This window comes from Drosophila montana, unplaced genomic scaffold (assembly GCF_035044405.1).
Source record: "Drosophila montana isolate Dmon_TW-CO22-7 unplaced genomic scaffold, ASM3504440v1 contig_203_1, whole genome shotgun sequence".
In the NCBI taxonomy this organism is placed as follows: Eukaryota; Metazoa; Arthropoda; class Insecta; order Diptera; family Drosophilidae; genus Drosophila; species Drosophila montana.
Genome location: NW_026996956.1, coordinates 889702 through 906284, shown reverse-complemented (window position 1 = coordinate 906284; position 16583 = coordinate 889702). Strand labels below are relative to the sequence as shown.

At 38.3% G+C, this 16583-nt stretch overlaps 2 protein-coding genes across 17 annotated transcripts in view; both read right to left on the bottom strand.

Annotated features, from left to right (window-relative positions):
• The window catches only part of Sap47 (Synapse-associated protein 47kD), a 36910-nt gene extending 21162 nt beyond the window's left edge, over positions 1 to 15748 (bottom strand). For 14 of the 16 annotated variants that reach the window (XM_064679703.1, XM_064679709.1, XM_064679700.1 and 11 more), the window contains exon 1: positions 14542 to 15052. In XM_064679703.1, the coding sequence (XP_064535773.1) occupies positions 14542 to 14753 (212 nt within the window). In that variant the 5' untranslated portion in view covers positions 14754 to 15052. Of the gene's footprint in view, positions 1 to 14541; positions 15188 to 15538 lie in introns of those variants that run through there. The other 2 variants (XM_064679698.1, XM_064679697.1) reach the window with 2 other exon arrangements.
• Positions 15749 to 15765: 17 nt separating this feature from the next.
• On the bottom strand, positions 15766 to 16556 carry blp (mitochondrial import inner membrane translocase subunit Tim16). The gene is made up of 2 exons (XM_064679715.1): positions 16394 to 16556; positions 15766 to 16337 (listed from the first exon to the last, which is right to left on the bottom strand). The coding sequence occupies exons 1-2, from the start codon at positions 16554 to 16556 to the stop codon at positions 16081 to 16083; spliced, it is 420 nt and encodes a 139-aa protein (XP_064535785.1). The 3' UTR covers positions 15766 to 16080.
• Between the last annotated feature and the right edge of the window lie 27 nt (positions 16557 to 16583).

The following is a 16583-nucleotide window of genomic DNA, read 5'->3' as shown; positions in this document are numbered from 1 at the left end:
CGATCCTGCGAGACTAGTTTGAATAGAAACAGACAGACATACATGGCTTTATCGAAGCGGATATGCATACTGATCTAGAATAAATATACTTAATAGGGCTAAAGACTACTGCCATGTCATGACAAGAGAATAAAACCCCCTTCAAGGGCATACAAAATAGTTTATTGGCTTTGTGTAAGCGGCCTCTCCTAGCTAACTATCTATATGACTCCCAACCCGAATCTTGAAAGGTCACCGAATCTGAACATTTGCGAATCAGATGAATCCTTTCAGTTGAATTAAAGAGCATTGCGTAGTTGGGAGATTCTGATACTAATAAATAACAATTTAGTTAGTCTACTCATGTCTAGTTAGCATATAAAGTGGAACTATTGAAAGTGTCGTTAATTTATTCTCTTGAAGCAGTTACTTTTATTTCTTGCGGCTAGGACTGCAATTCATAGTTCATATGTCGCATGTATTAGGAAGAAAGAGAGATGCTGTTCAAGTTTTAAAGTTGACAATACCCTCTTCAACTTTCAGTGGTCCGGTGTTTTTTCAATTGCTATGCAAGCGGTATTTAGAGGAGGCGGGCTCCAAAGAGGGCTTCAGCTTTGTTGCGGTGTGTGCGCATATTTCATTAGTCAATTACAAAGCAAACAATTGACAGATGCTAAAGCAGCTGTCGCTTGCAATTTTCAATTAAAGACTGAGTGGAAAGCATCAGAGCTCATCCTGCATTATAATACAGCTAAGGTCGCATTGCCACAGGGCACGAAGGCCACTGCGCGCTAGATAACCAATTGAGGTGAGCGGTATCAGAAAAAAACATCTTAATGAATAAAGCAGTTCCTGAAACAATGCAATCCGATTAAAACGGAACCATGATGTGGCTCTAAGCATCAAGTATTTAATTAAGAAATGTTATTGCATTGGAATGCTGAGGGCACTACAAGATTGTTCTCTAGGTAAAATCTTTATATACAACTTGTAATTGCAGTCATTGTAATTGGATGACATGTTGGAGTTGAAATAAAAAGGTAAATCATTAATCTATTAATAGAAACGCAGATAATAGCACTATAAAAGTAAAAAATTTATAAGCATCAAAACTTGTCTAAAAAAGACAAAAGGGGAAAAACTAATATAAATTATAGAATTTTAGATATAAGGAAAGTTTATTAACTGTCCTAGCCTTAACTTTAAGCAATTAAAATTAAAAGAAAAAAAAAATGTAAAGCCAAAAATATAGTTTCTATTAATATTTAAACTATTTTTGGAATACCCCAAAAATTGAAGATTATACGAGATTATACGACACAACATACTTAGTATGTAGGTTATTGAATTTCCCAAAATACGGAAAAACTCATCCTTGAAGTATGTGTTTTGGTGTATGTATGGAAAGAAAAAACGAAGAGTTGCCTGCAATTAGAGACAGCTTGTTGCATTATATGAACATCTTGTCAGTTTCTTTATGAGAGTCACCATTTCTACCCGCTCCCCAGGCGGCCACAAAGTTAGGATGCCAAACAGGAGCTGTGGGACGCATTTGCTTGGCAGCACAAACGGCAGTCATGTCCCTATAAGACGGCAGGAAGTGGCTCGAAACGGAAATTGTGTTGGCTCAGAAACACGATATATGGAGTCATGGAGTTGCTTTGTGCGGCGGTCTCCAACGTTCACAACGCTGGAAGCTGTGAAATCTATTTTTATATAAGGGCAAAGGTCGTGCTGGTTCTCCGTTTGGGCTTGGCGCACGGAGATGCCCGACAGCCTGAAATTTTAATAAGTTTTGTCAAAAATATCGAAAAAGTTTTACAGCCTGATGATTGCCTGTCAAGTGCACAAACCAACAAGTCCGTAGAAGAGTTGCCACTAATAATTTAAGAGCTTGTCGGATAAGAAGTTGTGCTTTCTGAGTACCTGAAGACAGGTAAATAGCCTCAGGTGACTTGGCTGAGCCAAAAAGCTAATTTACTTGGGCGCCTGCTAAATTTATAGCTCAATCATGTAAGCAAAATCGTTTCGATCAATTGAGTTAACGCTGCAGCATTAGGCATCAGGCTAAAGTTGAAGTTTTTCTGGAGAGTGCTGTAGAATACGCCCGATTAGACTATACCGCACCTGGATTGACGGATTTCTCCACAAAATCAAACTGAGTCTCCCCCGCCTCCTTCTTTCTACTTCTGCGCTCTTATTTATTGGAGCGAAACATTGAAGTCAAGACAAGGGCAGCAATCTCTCCAGTTCGCAAAATAAAGACGGGTGTCCCCCAAGGCAGCGTACTAGTCCCCTTTCTCTACAATTTGCACAAGGCAGAAATCCTCACTCCGGCCGACCTGCACAATTTTGCCATCCCAGGCAAACACCTGATGGCCACATTTGCCGATGACGTGACAATATTTTACTCCGACCACCTCGAAGTGCCAGGCGGATAGATGGCAACTCTCTTTATCCTGGCAGATGCGCCAAGTAGCTTGGAGTTTTACTGGATAAGAGCCTTAGCTTTCGGGCGCACATCGACGGCCGGCTCAAGGCTAGTAAACCCCAACAGCCCATTGCCACATCGCTGCAAACGGGCAGTTTACAACGTCGTGGTGACGCCGACTTGCAGATACGGTATCCAGGTCTGGGGAATTGCGTCTCGGACAAATCAAAGACAGATTCAGACACTGTAAAATTTGGCCTTGCGCCAAATGACTGTAGCTGACAGGTACATCAGAAATTCTACCTCGCACGGAGACCTCAATATGTCCACCATCGACATCCAAGTCTGAGCATTCGCCAACCGCTACAGCGAACGCTTGCAGCGACACTGCAACCGGGTAGTAAGAGACTTCGTTGAGAGGTGTGTAGTCAGGAGGCTCAAGAAAAGATCTTTTAAGGACCTCCTTCAACTACGACTACGACGCCCTGCAGTCTCCCGACTGCCTTCGAGACGATGCAGCCTTATTCAAAAAAGCCGCTTTCGTCCCCGTTATTCCCGATTGAGCCTGAGGACACAACCAGGCTTGGCGAAACATCACCTAAGCCAACTGTGCTGTAATAAAAATGTATGCTATTTTTGATCTAATACAATAAACGACTATTAAAAAAAAAAAATACCGTACCCACACGGTACAAGCTAGTTGTTTCCCCTGATTCAAACTGTATAAAGCTCATTCTTGAATAACTTCTTGTTTATTGCCCTATCGCTATAAAGAGCATCGATATGGAAATTTAAAGTGTTTCTTTACCAAAAATAAAAACCAACCTAAGTTCAATTTTTCAGCTAAGGTGGGAGGTATCAACCAAGTTGGGTTCGGTTATGAAGTTCATTCAATCCGGAGGTGAAGCTCTCCCGGTGCTGTCTGTTCGTCTGGTAGGGTGAATGGTGTTCAGTGTCTTTTTTTCAGGCGGCTTCGCACGACTTCAAGAGTTTCTGAAGCAAACCCGTGGAGTAAACGAAAACAGACAGACCATCCAGTGGTTGCACAATTCCTGGAAAAACGGCCGTTTTCGCAGAAGTGCAGGAAAGTTACAAAGGAACTGTTCACATTTTCCTGTCTGCTCTTTAATCACACAACTACGCCAGAATTCTAGCTAAAGAATCTGCATCCTTTGTGCCATACGGCCCATGATGCTGTGGGCCCTTAATTAAAAAAGGTAATTATATTTGATATGTATATGCTATGGGAGAACAATAATACTAAATACTTGTGGTCGAGCTCATTTGAGTTCTGAGAAATGCGTTCCTTACTGAAAATAAATATAGTTTGACATTGACTTTTCCGAAACCGGGGATGTCAAAATAAAGCAAACCTTGTGCTGTGTAGGATGTCTCCAGGAATCGACAACCTAGACTACACTTTTTCGTTTTCTTTCCCACCAGAGCTCGAGAATCAGCAAATAGCAAAATTATATAGTATAAGATGGTCATTAAAAGTTATGCAACACATTACCAAAAAGGTCGCCAAATTATTGAGAACATAACAATTAGATTAGACGAGCGGCAAGACAAAGGACAAAAGCGAAACTAAAGAAGCTGCGGTCTAAGACAATGCCAAAAGGTGGGCTACAAAGTAGAATTGCGTTGCGATAAGAAAAGACAACAAATATTAAATTGCAAATTGCGTGGGTGAGAAGGAAGAAGAATGTTTCGACATAGCCACAAGGTGTCGTCCTGGTCTTCAGACTGCCTGTTGTTGACAGAATTAATTGCGCACGTTAGCGAGGAGTGCGCCAAACAAAATTAAATTGCAAAACGATGTGCCGACGGCAGCAGCGGCAGCCAGAACAGGAGTAGCAGTACCAGTAGCGACAGCCATAGCTGCATGAACAGCAGCAACGCCATTCAGTTTGGTCCTTGCTGCCGCATGCGCCTAAAACTGAAATTGAGTTAGGCGCTGTTTTTCATTCCAACTATAAAAACATTTCCCGGGCCAATAGACGATGCGCAGTTGTGGCCACGGAATTGCGTTACATCTGGAAACAATGGCTGTCAAAGGGTTTGTCACTAGCAAATTGCGTATACGCCGGGTAGATGCTGGCAATATAATTGATGCTGTCATTTTTATGCTCGGAATCCATCGCTTATTGAGCTAAAGGCTTAAAAACGTAAAAGTATGTCTTCCTAAATCACGCGTAGATCGAATTTATTTCAAATCGATTTCCATATTGTTGGCCATATTTCGGAGCATATAAAGCTAAAGATAACAATTTTAGTATGTGGGCTCTCGTATTGTATACACAAGTCTAGAATATTTCACTTTTCGGATGTTGAGGTATAGAATTGGACTTTGGTACCGACTCATATTTGGATGCCGTATTTTAGCCCTGGAAATTTCATGAAGTTCGGGCAAAAAACACCGAAGTTACTTAAGTACGCATTTCCCATAGAGTCCAGTAAGGAACAAGCACAGACACTAGCAGCGTAAGTGCTTTTCTGGGTGTGTGTGTGTGTGTGTGTGTGATACATACGTACATATGTAGTTAAGATATTTTTAATGGCTGGTCAGCGCTTGGTTTTGTTGAGAGTATGATTTACGATTTGAATGTTTTAAAATATGGGTTTATTTCGAAATGAAGTATAATGGAAGGACGTTTATTTGGTCATGGTTTGTTTTGATATGAATTTTAAACAAGAGCTTATTCACTTTTTAAATTTTCTGCCATGCTCTACTAAGCCTTATTTGAAACTTTTTCCCCCTTTTAAAAGTTGACTCGGAAAAGCTGAAATGACCAACGTTTACGCTTTAGGCGGTGAGTTTTACACTCGAAATCACCTTTTTATGCCAACATCGCACACAAGCTCACACAAACACACGCACACACGCACACACATACACAACTACACAAACAACACATTCACATATGAGCAGCATCCGTCAGCATCCATTAATGTTATGCAAATAGAAGCAAAAGCAGCCGAAACCCAACCAAGCCTCAACCATCGGTATTAGCCCGGGGCTGCGAATAATTTCAAAATTTTAGTAAGTGCGCCTCTTATCAAACTCATTTTGGCGCTTTATAGAGCATGCGAGTTTTATGTTAATTTTTCGAATATTCCGTTCGACTGGCTCGTCATAGATGGGAGAATGATGGGGACACGGTTTGCTAGATTATTTTCTGAAGCCACTTTTATAACAATGATTGACATTATTATACCTTGTATAGAACTGGATTGATGGATTTCTGAAAATATGTGTAACAGCAATAAAAACAGTGTCTTTCGAAACAAATTTTCAAAGCTACCCCTCGCTTTTTGCCATATTTGAATACCATCCTTAAGACCTAGCAACTTGAATGAGATCGGAGAATTGACTTCAAAGATAATCAATGCTTATGTTCCAAAATGCGGGACCAAGGGAAAAAGGCTGCTTAAAGGCGTGTGTGTTTTTGTGTGTGCGGAGCTGATTACAGGGTATCTCCAGTCTGAGAAGCCAGACTAGAAAACTCTTACTCGTTTAGTACTAAAGCAAAAGAGGAGCGTTGTATGCTGGGGGCTTATTATGACAAGCGGAACTACATAGTTGAATAAACAAAATAGATAAGAGAAATAAGGCATTGCTTGCTTTATATACACATCATCGGAATTAACATATTTGTTAAAACATTATGCAACCTTCTACGTTTCAATAAATAACAGTTGAAAGTCATTATTCTGGCGAGCATGTAACGTAAACTGGAAGAAGCGCTAATAAGTTAAATATGATTGCTCATTAAAAGCAAAAACTAACATTGCACAAATATTATTTGTACTCAGCGGTACTTGGTAGATGAATTGACTAAGTGATCTTTGAAAAGCAAAGATTATAGGATTCAGGCTCGAATCCCCAGAGAGTTGAGTAGGGGCATAGCCCAGCCTTTGGTATCTAAAAGGTCAAGTTTAAAAATTGAAACTATATCGAAAATATATAATAATTGCAACGATTAAATGCCGCTACCACAGCACAGATTTCTATTCGTAGTTAAAGTTACGAACCACTCTCTGGATTTCAGGCATCCTCAACCAAACAATCATTACATTTTGTAAAGAATTAAATATTGCGTCGACATTCAACGATCGTCAGAGAGTATTACTAGCTAATTTACTATGATAGATAAACTAAATTGACAAGCTATCGTAAAAAGTTTCTTAATGCATATATTATTAAACTGCAAGTGCAGCAAATGTTTGCATTTTGTAATTCATGAAGTTATTTTATGCAACATAAATAGAATTTTTATTATAAGCACTTCCATTTTGTTCAGTTCTGACTTTCGTTTCGCAAAATTATTTGAAATAAGTAGTGAAGTGTGCATTTTAAGTAATATTCCTTGGACATTCTGTTAGACAACTTGTCTTGCCGAATGTTGTTTTCAAGTTGGCTTCATGCAATTTTCATTTCGCAAACTTTTGCAACGTCTTCACAAACAACGTAAATAAAATGTCGCGTTTTGTCGCACTTGTCACCGAACAAGGCTGAGCAAAATAAAACACGTAGCACTTTTACGATACAGCGTAATTTGCTACTTTGTATCATTTTGGCCGCCAGGAGAGATATAAGAGATTTTATGAGCGTGTGTGTGTGTGCGTGCATTGTCTCAACACCCACAAACTCACAGCTGGCTCGTTTTCACTTTCACGTCATTTGTTGGCATTACTTTGGCTGTCGCTTCCGCCGTGCGTTAATATTTCTGCCTTGATACGCCTCGTCTTGGTCCCTGCTCAGCTGTATAATTCTTTCTCTGGCTGCCAACTATTTCTAGTTACATTCACATATGAAAAGCGTAACTTTTGCCAGTTTTTCCGTTTCCTGTGCTCTACGCCACATCCGTGCACTTTGCGCTTTGTGCCGCTTACACATTTATTTTTATTTTGCTAGGCATAATGACGAGGGGAATATGTTAGCATATGTTTTGCCAGCATCGTCCATATGCTCAGACAACAACTAACTTCGAATAGTTATAAAATTGAATCACTTAAAATTATTTTTAATCATACTCTATACTCTTTCGGCTCACGGTTCGGTTTGTAAACCAGGTAATCAATATCTATAAGCCTCGACTATCTATCTAAAAGTATCCTGTGTAAAAAATATCGTTTGCTTCATGGCTGGTGGTATCTCTTAAAGCTTCTCGTTTTAAAATAAATAAAAAAATACCTAGCAGGTGTTAATACAAATAAATAATCATCAAATGGGGTAATTATTTGTCTCTATATCAAACGGATTAAAAGCGCCCAATTAAGGGCATGTAAATAAACGCAAGTTAAATCATCAATTTAATTATGTCTGAATAAAAGTTGCATATTAACAAAAGAGAGAATGATAAATAAATTGCATTAATCTGTTGGCCACAATATCATTTTCTTGCGTGTTCACAAATTGTTTTCAATTACAATCATGTTTTCAAAGCTGCTTCACAGCGGGTTTTAAAATAATATATACAATTTATTGTGACAGTCCTTTTGTCGGAAAGAGCTTGGTTATCCACGTTAATCTTTAGTAAGGAAATGCCTCAAAAAATTCAGTTCAAGTATGAGATATGGCTTAAACTTTTAAGGTAATACTGCAAATCGATTTAAAACTGAATGGGATTCATCCAGAATTCTAATTATTTATTTGCTCTAAATGTTATATAAAGAACTGAAAAAATGTGATGTATGTTGAAAATAGGCTCAGGAAAGAGACCTAAGCGAATCAACCAAAATGTTTATTTGGTTTTAAGCTAAGTTTCAAAGTGTACTTGATGTAAGGGTATTTTCTGGCAAAGCTAAATCGATAAAGGACTACTTTTTTCTTGATTTGCGTGTGTCATAAAAACAGCTGCCAAAAGCTGGCAAAATAAGGCTATATATAAATGGCCGCCAATTGATAAAAACTAGGCTAACTGCATCACGGCAAACTGTGTCTATTAAATTTAAACAATAAAATTGATTGGACTTTGGTTTGACCAGTCGACAAAGTACAATCAAAACGGTAAAACCTTTTATAAAATAGGAAATAGGTCATCAACGATTATTTACCATTACTCCTAGGTCTTTTTCCAAATCGGAAGTTCGCATATACCAGGCAGGGGGCACCTGACAGATAGCGGAGCGTTTTTGCTTGAAACACCCCGATTTTCGCGAGGCGCGATTTTGCAGCAATACCGTAAACTTGAATACCATATCGCCAGGCAGGAGCTAGGCAGGTTTACTTTGTTTTTTAAAGATGAGATGTGTTTACTAAACGCCTGTCTAAGTGCACCCCTAAGTATATTTGTAGCTGTCGCGCAGGAAGACTCCCTGCGGAGCAGTACTTCAGCTGCTCCACCGCGAAAATTCTTCAAAATTATAACGGCATTTTTTGTATCGCTGTATCTCGGCCAAATAAGCCCCGATCTTGGAAAGATTGGTCTCGTTCGACTCGTGGTCACAGCCATTTTCAGTCACCATTGTAATTTTTGCAAAAAACATAGCAGTTTTTCTAAAAATGGGCCATTTCTTAGAATTAAGATTTTTTGTGTCAATCGATAGTCGGGATCCGTACGAGAAGAAAGAGGTATATCATTTCGAAATCGGAGATATGGCGCCATTAAGAAAATAGTTGCAGTGACCGAAATATAATTCAATATTTATGCTGCATGCTTTCAGGCGTCTTCTTACTTGCATAAATCCTGCACTGGCAAATAAGGCATGAATTATTGGAAATTGACACAAAAATAACATTTTCCTACCACTCCTTGACATACAAAATATGTCTCCGAAGGTTTTCGTCGACACGTTAATTGCCTGAAATGCCAAATGGCGGAGCCGTCGTTAGCGCCCACGCCAATTTGCGATTGCGATGCCCGTGTCTGTGCCTGTGTCCAATGTTCTGTCGTTCTTGTTGGCATACAATTTTAATATCGTCCTTAAATTTAAATAGCCTCAAGTTGTCGGTGGCCTTTGCGTTTGCTTTGGAAGCATTTCAATTCAGCACAGCATTTTATTTTTATTTCTTTGCCAACTGTTGGTCGGGCGTTCGACGATAAACTTTCAGAGTTGCCTTTGCTCTATTTATTTATTTATATTTATTTTGAGGCCATCGCTTTGATTCGATTGTACTGCCGTGTGTTTGCAACTGCCTCTGGTGGTCAAAAGGCAGCTTTTTTACTCCTACGCTCGCGTTTCAACACTAACAACTGGCGTACAAATTTAGGCTATGAAAAGTGCATGCAAACCTTGAAGTCGTTGACGGATTACATATACATATGTTTATTTTTATAGAACATGAGCGCATGTAAATGTATTCAAGATACATACATAAGAGCATAATAAATGAATAGCGCTATCGCTCATGTTTTATCTTTAGAATTTGTGTATTACGGATTTTTGCATACCCTTAATACCTATGCGTGTGCAAACTCGGGGACCTTATAAACATACAGGCTACCAACTATATAACGTGGCTTGGAAATCATCCAAATCGTCTGGCAAAGTGCCAAAGAGACTTAGAATTAGAGGAGTCCGAAAGCGGAGGAGATTGCCGAGGTCTCATTCAACCGATTTTTCGGATCGGTTTATATAATCATCCTATCTTTGTAAATTTTTATATTAGACCTAACAGTAGAATAACTTGTGTTGTAAATGTTCATAAAAGTTGTTCCCATAATAACAGTAAAATTAAAAATAAAGCGGGAACAAAATAATAATAAATACCCTTAATTCTGGCTTTGTGCTAACGCATTTAACAGGTAGGCCAATCTGCCTCTATACATATAGTCATATATCAGAAACTATACGATTTTAATGGGATTTTCAACCTAGGCTATATGCCTAACAAAAATGCTTGGTTTTGGAATATTCCGATTTGCATACCATACGCAGGTCGTATACAATTTTTGACATGGTATGCAAATAAAAAGTCTCTGTGGAATATAAACAGACAATGCGAAAAATATGTATATAAAATTGTGTTCATTATTTTTAATATCACATAAAATTGTGTGTGGGATGAATATTGGATACTATGGTAAACCATCCGAAACAATTTTAAATCGAAGCAATGCAAATATTTGCGACTTTTGATTTCATGTTAACCCATGGTCATGTTTTTTGGCGAGGCAATCAAAACTTTTCAAGACTTTGGACACACGATGTACATACATTAAAACGTACATCTTTTTGTGCATAAATTAATAAAAAGCTGTGACAAAGACAATTAACAATACATAAAATACTTCAGGGCTAGCTGTTCGTCCTGCTTATTTGCGGAGCAATTTGAGTGCAAGTTCTGTTTTCATTGTTTTTGGCATCATTTATAAATACGCAGGCAGCATTCGCAGTGAAAACAACAACAACAAATGCAAGGGCATTCTCACACACATAAGCAGAGACACACGCAGTCACAGAAAGCAACTGCAAATAGTGAAAATGTCCTTGAAATCGCGCAAATGACAAAGCTAACATAGTTTGGCCCTGGCGACGTACAAACAGGTGAAGGCTGTGCAGGACGAAAACGGGCCCAAATTCTTTTTTTACTCCATTTCGTAGAAATACAGTGCATAATTCTGAGCGCGTTTGAAAATGTAAAAAACTACGAAAGTAATGTTTACATCTGTTAGCATTCAGTTAAAAAATGTTCCCTTGTATGCATGGACTCTTAAAATGCATTCTATAAAAAAAATAAAAATAGTTTCTTAATTGCAAAAGAGTTTAAGCATTATATAAAATTTGTTCCTCTTAAGAAGAAATGGTTTTAAAATGTACATTTTTGGAAATATTTTCGGAAAACTTCAAAAATTTCTAATTTATATCAGTTTTTTCAAATTTATCTCTGATTTTAAATGCTTTTTTAATGTGAGCTCGTTCTGTTTATATTCTAAATATTAACCATGCAAATATCTTTAATTATTTATTGAACAAGCTATTTATTTACTTTAAAATGAAACATAAATAATATATTTTTTATCTTAGAATAACTGAGAAATTTGTCAAGAACACACTTAAGAGGCGATATAAAAAAAGTCACTGCAATATATTTCTGAAAATTTTTTTGAAAAACAGACTTGAATTTGTTGATTTGAAAACCTGTAAATTAATGCTATGAATTCTTATGATTCAGGCCTATACAATATAAAATTAGGTGTTATTAAGCCCAAATACATAACGTTAATATTTTTGGGCTTACATTTGTCAGTTTAATGAGCAACATTTATGCATGGCAGGCAAAATTAAATAAATTAATTCAACGAAAATTATAGAGATTTAACGTTGATTGCTGTTTTCTGGAGGAGGCGTTTGATTCTCTAATGCCATGCCACGTTTACTGAATGCACAATTATTAAATAGGCTGGCAAAAGGAAAACAACAACTGCTCGAGCAGCAGAGGGCGATGATAGCGTCCTCTGTTACTCTTTTGGTGTGGGCATATCACATGTGCACATTTGGTTGTTTTGCAGACGCAACAGAGCAAGAGAGAGCGACCCAATCACTAACTCCTCTCTCCCTCTATCCCGCTCTGCTTGGGCCGGCGCTCTCTTTGGTATCGATCTGTGAAACATGCAAAAGTCAACTGGAAACTGGAAACAACCACCAGAATCCTGTTCTGCTGCGGTTTTGCTCAGTATGGAGCAAATATCTCTGACATTGATGACAGCTTTTTCTTTTTTGCGACGACACTGGCCAAAAAGACTGAATGGAAATGGCAACAGCAGCGGCGTGCGTGTGGGTGGAACTATGACTCAACATTTTGTGGTTATGCATAAGCCAATGTACACACGTGCAATGTTTGGAGAGCGAAACAAGAGCGGAAACGGATACGATGCCCGCGACACTCGCCCAACTTGTCAATGTCAGTTGACAGAGAAAGGCAACAACAGGCAATAACAGAGATGGGCACAGGCAAGAGGCGCACTTCAAAGTCTGGCAGCAGCTGTTGGCAGCTGGCAAAGGCTGCTGGCAGAACGTGCACAGAATTGACTACACACACAAACACAATTAAATATTAATGTGCTATATTAGGTGAAAAATGGAATTCGATGGTGAGTATTGTCGGCAGGGGGGTCGGGAAATTCATTGCGTTGTTCAAAAACCTCCAATGGGTTGACTGTCGATTGTGTGTAGGATTAGGTAGCAACTTGTAGCATTAAGATGCCGTGAGTTGGGCTTAAGTTGTCTTTTCATATAAAATAAATTAAAAGCAAGTAAGAGTGCTTCAGTCGGGTGTACCCCTAAACTTGCCGCTCCAAGCATTCGAACTCTCTTCTATACATATATATCTACCCAATAAAAAAAGCATGGAAGCCGCAAGACAAACACTTTATGGAGAGAGTGTGTTCCTCTCCCTCAGCACAACTCTAAGTGCAATGAGTTCTAAAATAACTTGTGTTTATTTTCCGATCTCAATGAAATGTACAGTGCTTAAAATTCGCATTCAAATTTACGTAAATATTGAAAATGGTTATATTTTAGTAAATATGTCATTTTTTTATTTTGTGCTGAAACGAGGGAGTTCATCAGAATAGTGAAAAATCCTGGGTCGGTAAAGTATTCTACACGAAACCCTAGATACTAAAATTTGTGTCTCTAGCTTCTATTAGATCTGGGGTGTAAAAAAATACAGGTAGAGATAATCATAATTGAAAATAAAAGTAATAATGCTCTAGGAGGACTTAAGTTTCAATTTAAAGTCTCTAACTGTCATATTCTCTAACACATATTTGTTAACATTTTGCCATTTTCAATGTTTTTAGGCCGCAATAATATATATAATTCATATATAGTTCGAGAAGGTTTATCAATTCATGCTTAATCAAATGGTAAGTGGATTTCGGTTAATATATTTTTGACTATATCAATACAATCAATTAATACTCAATAATATTAAAAATATATATATATATGAAAATAGCAAGATGAAAAGCAGAGTATAAGAGCGGACTTCATGCAAATTAGACTTGCTTATGTGAATCTTATATGAATCTTTAGTATAAGTCTAAAGATTCATATAGGAAGAATGAATCTTTTGAAATACAAATAAACACAAGATTTAGGAGATTTTTCTTAAATATAAAAAATCTATAAATTATTATTTTTTTTTTTGAATTAGTAGAAATTACGTTTAATTACGTTCTTGAACATTCGCGTTAAAGATGTGGTTTTGATTTTAAGCTTTCTGAAAAGCAATTTATTGCGTTTTTTTTATTTTATTAAAAGTGAATAAATCTTTGAATAAGGCCTTTAAAAAAACCATTTATGTTCAATTTTACAAATCTACAAATATATTTACAAGTTGAAATAAAGTTGAATTTTAATTATTGTATTCGTTTATACAATTGGAATAATTTATTTGCAAGCGTAATTTGCATGCAAAAGTTTATGAACAGACCAAATTTTGCTTCAAAACTGGATGTTTTGATTGCATTGAAAATGCCGATGCAAGTTTTGAGGTTTTTGCAAAATAGAATTGCCGTGCAAATCAATGAAGGCCGTAAGAGATTATGAAAAAATATTTATCCTTTTTCTAGATATAATTTGTTTATTTCTTAGATCTTTTTAAATGGGCTCCATATGAATAATATATTGCTCAAAATGCCAGAATTATTCTGCAGAACCATTTGCCGTTAAGAGCCATCAAATTTGTGGGAAAAAACAAAAAATCAACTTTTGCACCAAATGCAATATGTATATTACAAATTGATCAGCTATTTGCTTGCAGTTAAAGCAATTATGTGTTTAGTCACGAAACGAGAGTCAATTCCAGACACCAAATCCAAATATGGTGAAGCTTATAAGCTATAAGCAAACGGAGGGGTGCGGGGAGTAAAAAAGGTTGGCAGAATGCTAAAAGGTACAAATTGCAAGGTCAAATTGGCACGCCATAAAATTGGCCCCTAAAAGACCCCCGTGGGTCTTTGCAGTGGCTCAAAGTACGAAGCGCTTCGAAAGGTAAAATGCCAATGGGTTATAGATGTTAGCACAGCATGTATATATGTGGTGCTGGCAGATAACATGCATTGGCATTGAATGGCAGCTGGCAAGAGATAAGCACACACGTAGAACGCTTATCGGTTATAAAAAGAATGCGAGAGATAAATTCGTCAATCTAGGCGATAGAAACTTAGTTAACTTACCTCTTGGCACCCTCCTCGCCTTCGAGTCCCTGCTCGCCGCTGGCAGCGGCTGCAGCTTCCTGTTCCGCTGATGTGGCCACCACCTCTGCTGAAGATGTGGTTGCAGCGCCACCGGCAGCATCGGCTGTAGGCACTGGTACATCCTCATCGCCTGCGCCGCCCTTGACTGCGCCCACCAGCGAGGTGAATTGATTTGTTAGACCCGAAAACATGTTTCGCTTCTTTGTTGTGTTGTATTTTGTGTGCTTTTTGCCTGCTTTCGCTCTAAAGGATTAGCCTGGTGTCGTCGTGTACACACAAAACGATTGCCACACGAAGCCGATGCCGAAGTCGAAGCGACGACAAAAACTCAGAAGGCAGAAACGTGCAAACGTGCACAAAGCGGGCGCTTGTTTGTGGGGTGTTGTTACTTTCGGTCGCTCTCTATTCTGTCTCTCTCCCTCTCTCGCTGCCTCTCGCTTGCTTCAATTGACTCTCTTGTCGTATTCTGCAAACGTTGCTGCTGTTTCCCCTTCTTTCGCTTGACTTTTATTACACTTGGCAGAAATTTTGTAATAGGTTTTTCTTTTGCATCAATGTAGTTTCACTTTTAACTGGTAAGTTATGTAAATTTGTTTGCTTTTTTACAGTTAATTATGTTAGCACGCTGTAAAATGAAAAACAATAAAAATTAACTGCAGGGCAAGTTAAACTATTGCCAGAGGCGAGGAAAATCAATAAATAGGCAAATAAATTAAACTATGTAAGTACACTGCGGTTAACTGTCAAAATTATTATTGGCACTTTAAAAATGTCGCGCTAAATCGATATTTGTTCACGCCTCCGACTTTATAATTTTATAACGTAACGTAGTAAATTACCACTTCAGAAAGTTTCTTTTTTCTGATTTTTGTCTGTTGTCTGCCTGGTTAAACGAGCGAAACTGGAATTTTCGGCTGCCTGTGTCGAAGGTCCTCTGAAAACTGACTGAGCAGCGGAATTTTCTTTTCTCAAATACCGTTGTCTGGTGTGTGCTCTCTCGTACATAAAAGTCAGAGCTCCAAGAACGATGCTATGAATGTTACCTCCACTGATGGAAAGCCGTTGTCGTTGACTTTGCTGGTGGTTGATTTCAGCGTTTGCTTTGTACTGGAATTTCTGTGTATTTTCGCGCATGTGCCAGCTGTTTTGCGTCCTTAGTGCTACTTGGGTTGCGCAAATAAAACAAAAAATTGACACGTCTAATTGTACGCACAAAAAATAAATACGTATATTTAATAACAACGTAGCATTTAGTTTCGATCTTGTCTTTGTGTGCCTTCCAGTGCTGCCAAGCACCAGCTGTTCGGCGCAGTCAACCTTGCGTAGCAACATACAGGGCTGTCATACACCAAACAGCTGATTCTTAGCAATATTAAAAACCTCGTTATAATGTGCTAAATGGTTGTTTGTATCTATTTACACGCAACAAAAAAAACGTTGCATTGCTACTTAGAATCTAGTTTAATCAATTTAAAACTAAAGCTAATTTTATACGGAGGTAGAAAGCACACAAGTTTCTTAACTACTCTGCCTTGCTCTGCTTTGGGGCGCTTCTTCCGATTGATGCTCGTGTTTTGGTTTTTGATGCTGCTCCTGTGCTTTTATCTCGTGATCCAGACGCTCCTTGGCGCGGAAGACTTTGGATTGCAGATAAAATGAGCCGCCTTTTGCACGATCATTGACGTTAAATAGATGCTCATAGTTTTTGACAATGCAGTCCACGCTCTTAAGGTCCTCAACGTTTAAAATTTGCTTGGCCTCCTCCAGGGTCATACCTGAATACAACAATGTTATTGCTGGAAGCGGCTGTTTTAAAAACACTTTCACATACCCGTACGAAGGTTCGACTCGGCACTCTGATCCCCTTGCCTACCGCCACCGGCACGTTTGGCAGCCTCCTGCGATGCGGCTATTTCTTGCTTCAACGCCTTGGCAAAAGCGCGTCCTATTGCCTGACCACCCAGCACTATAATTTGAGCAATGTATTTTGCCATGTCTCCTACGGTTACAATAGTTTGTCG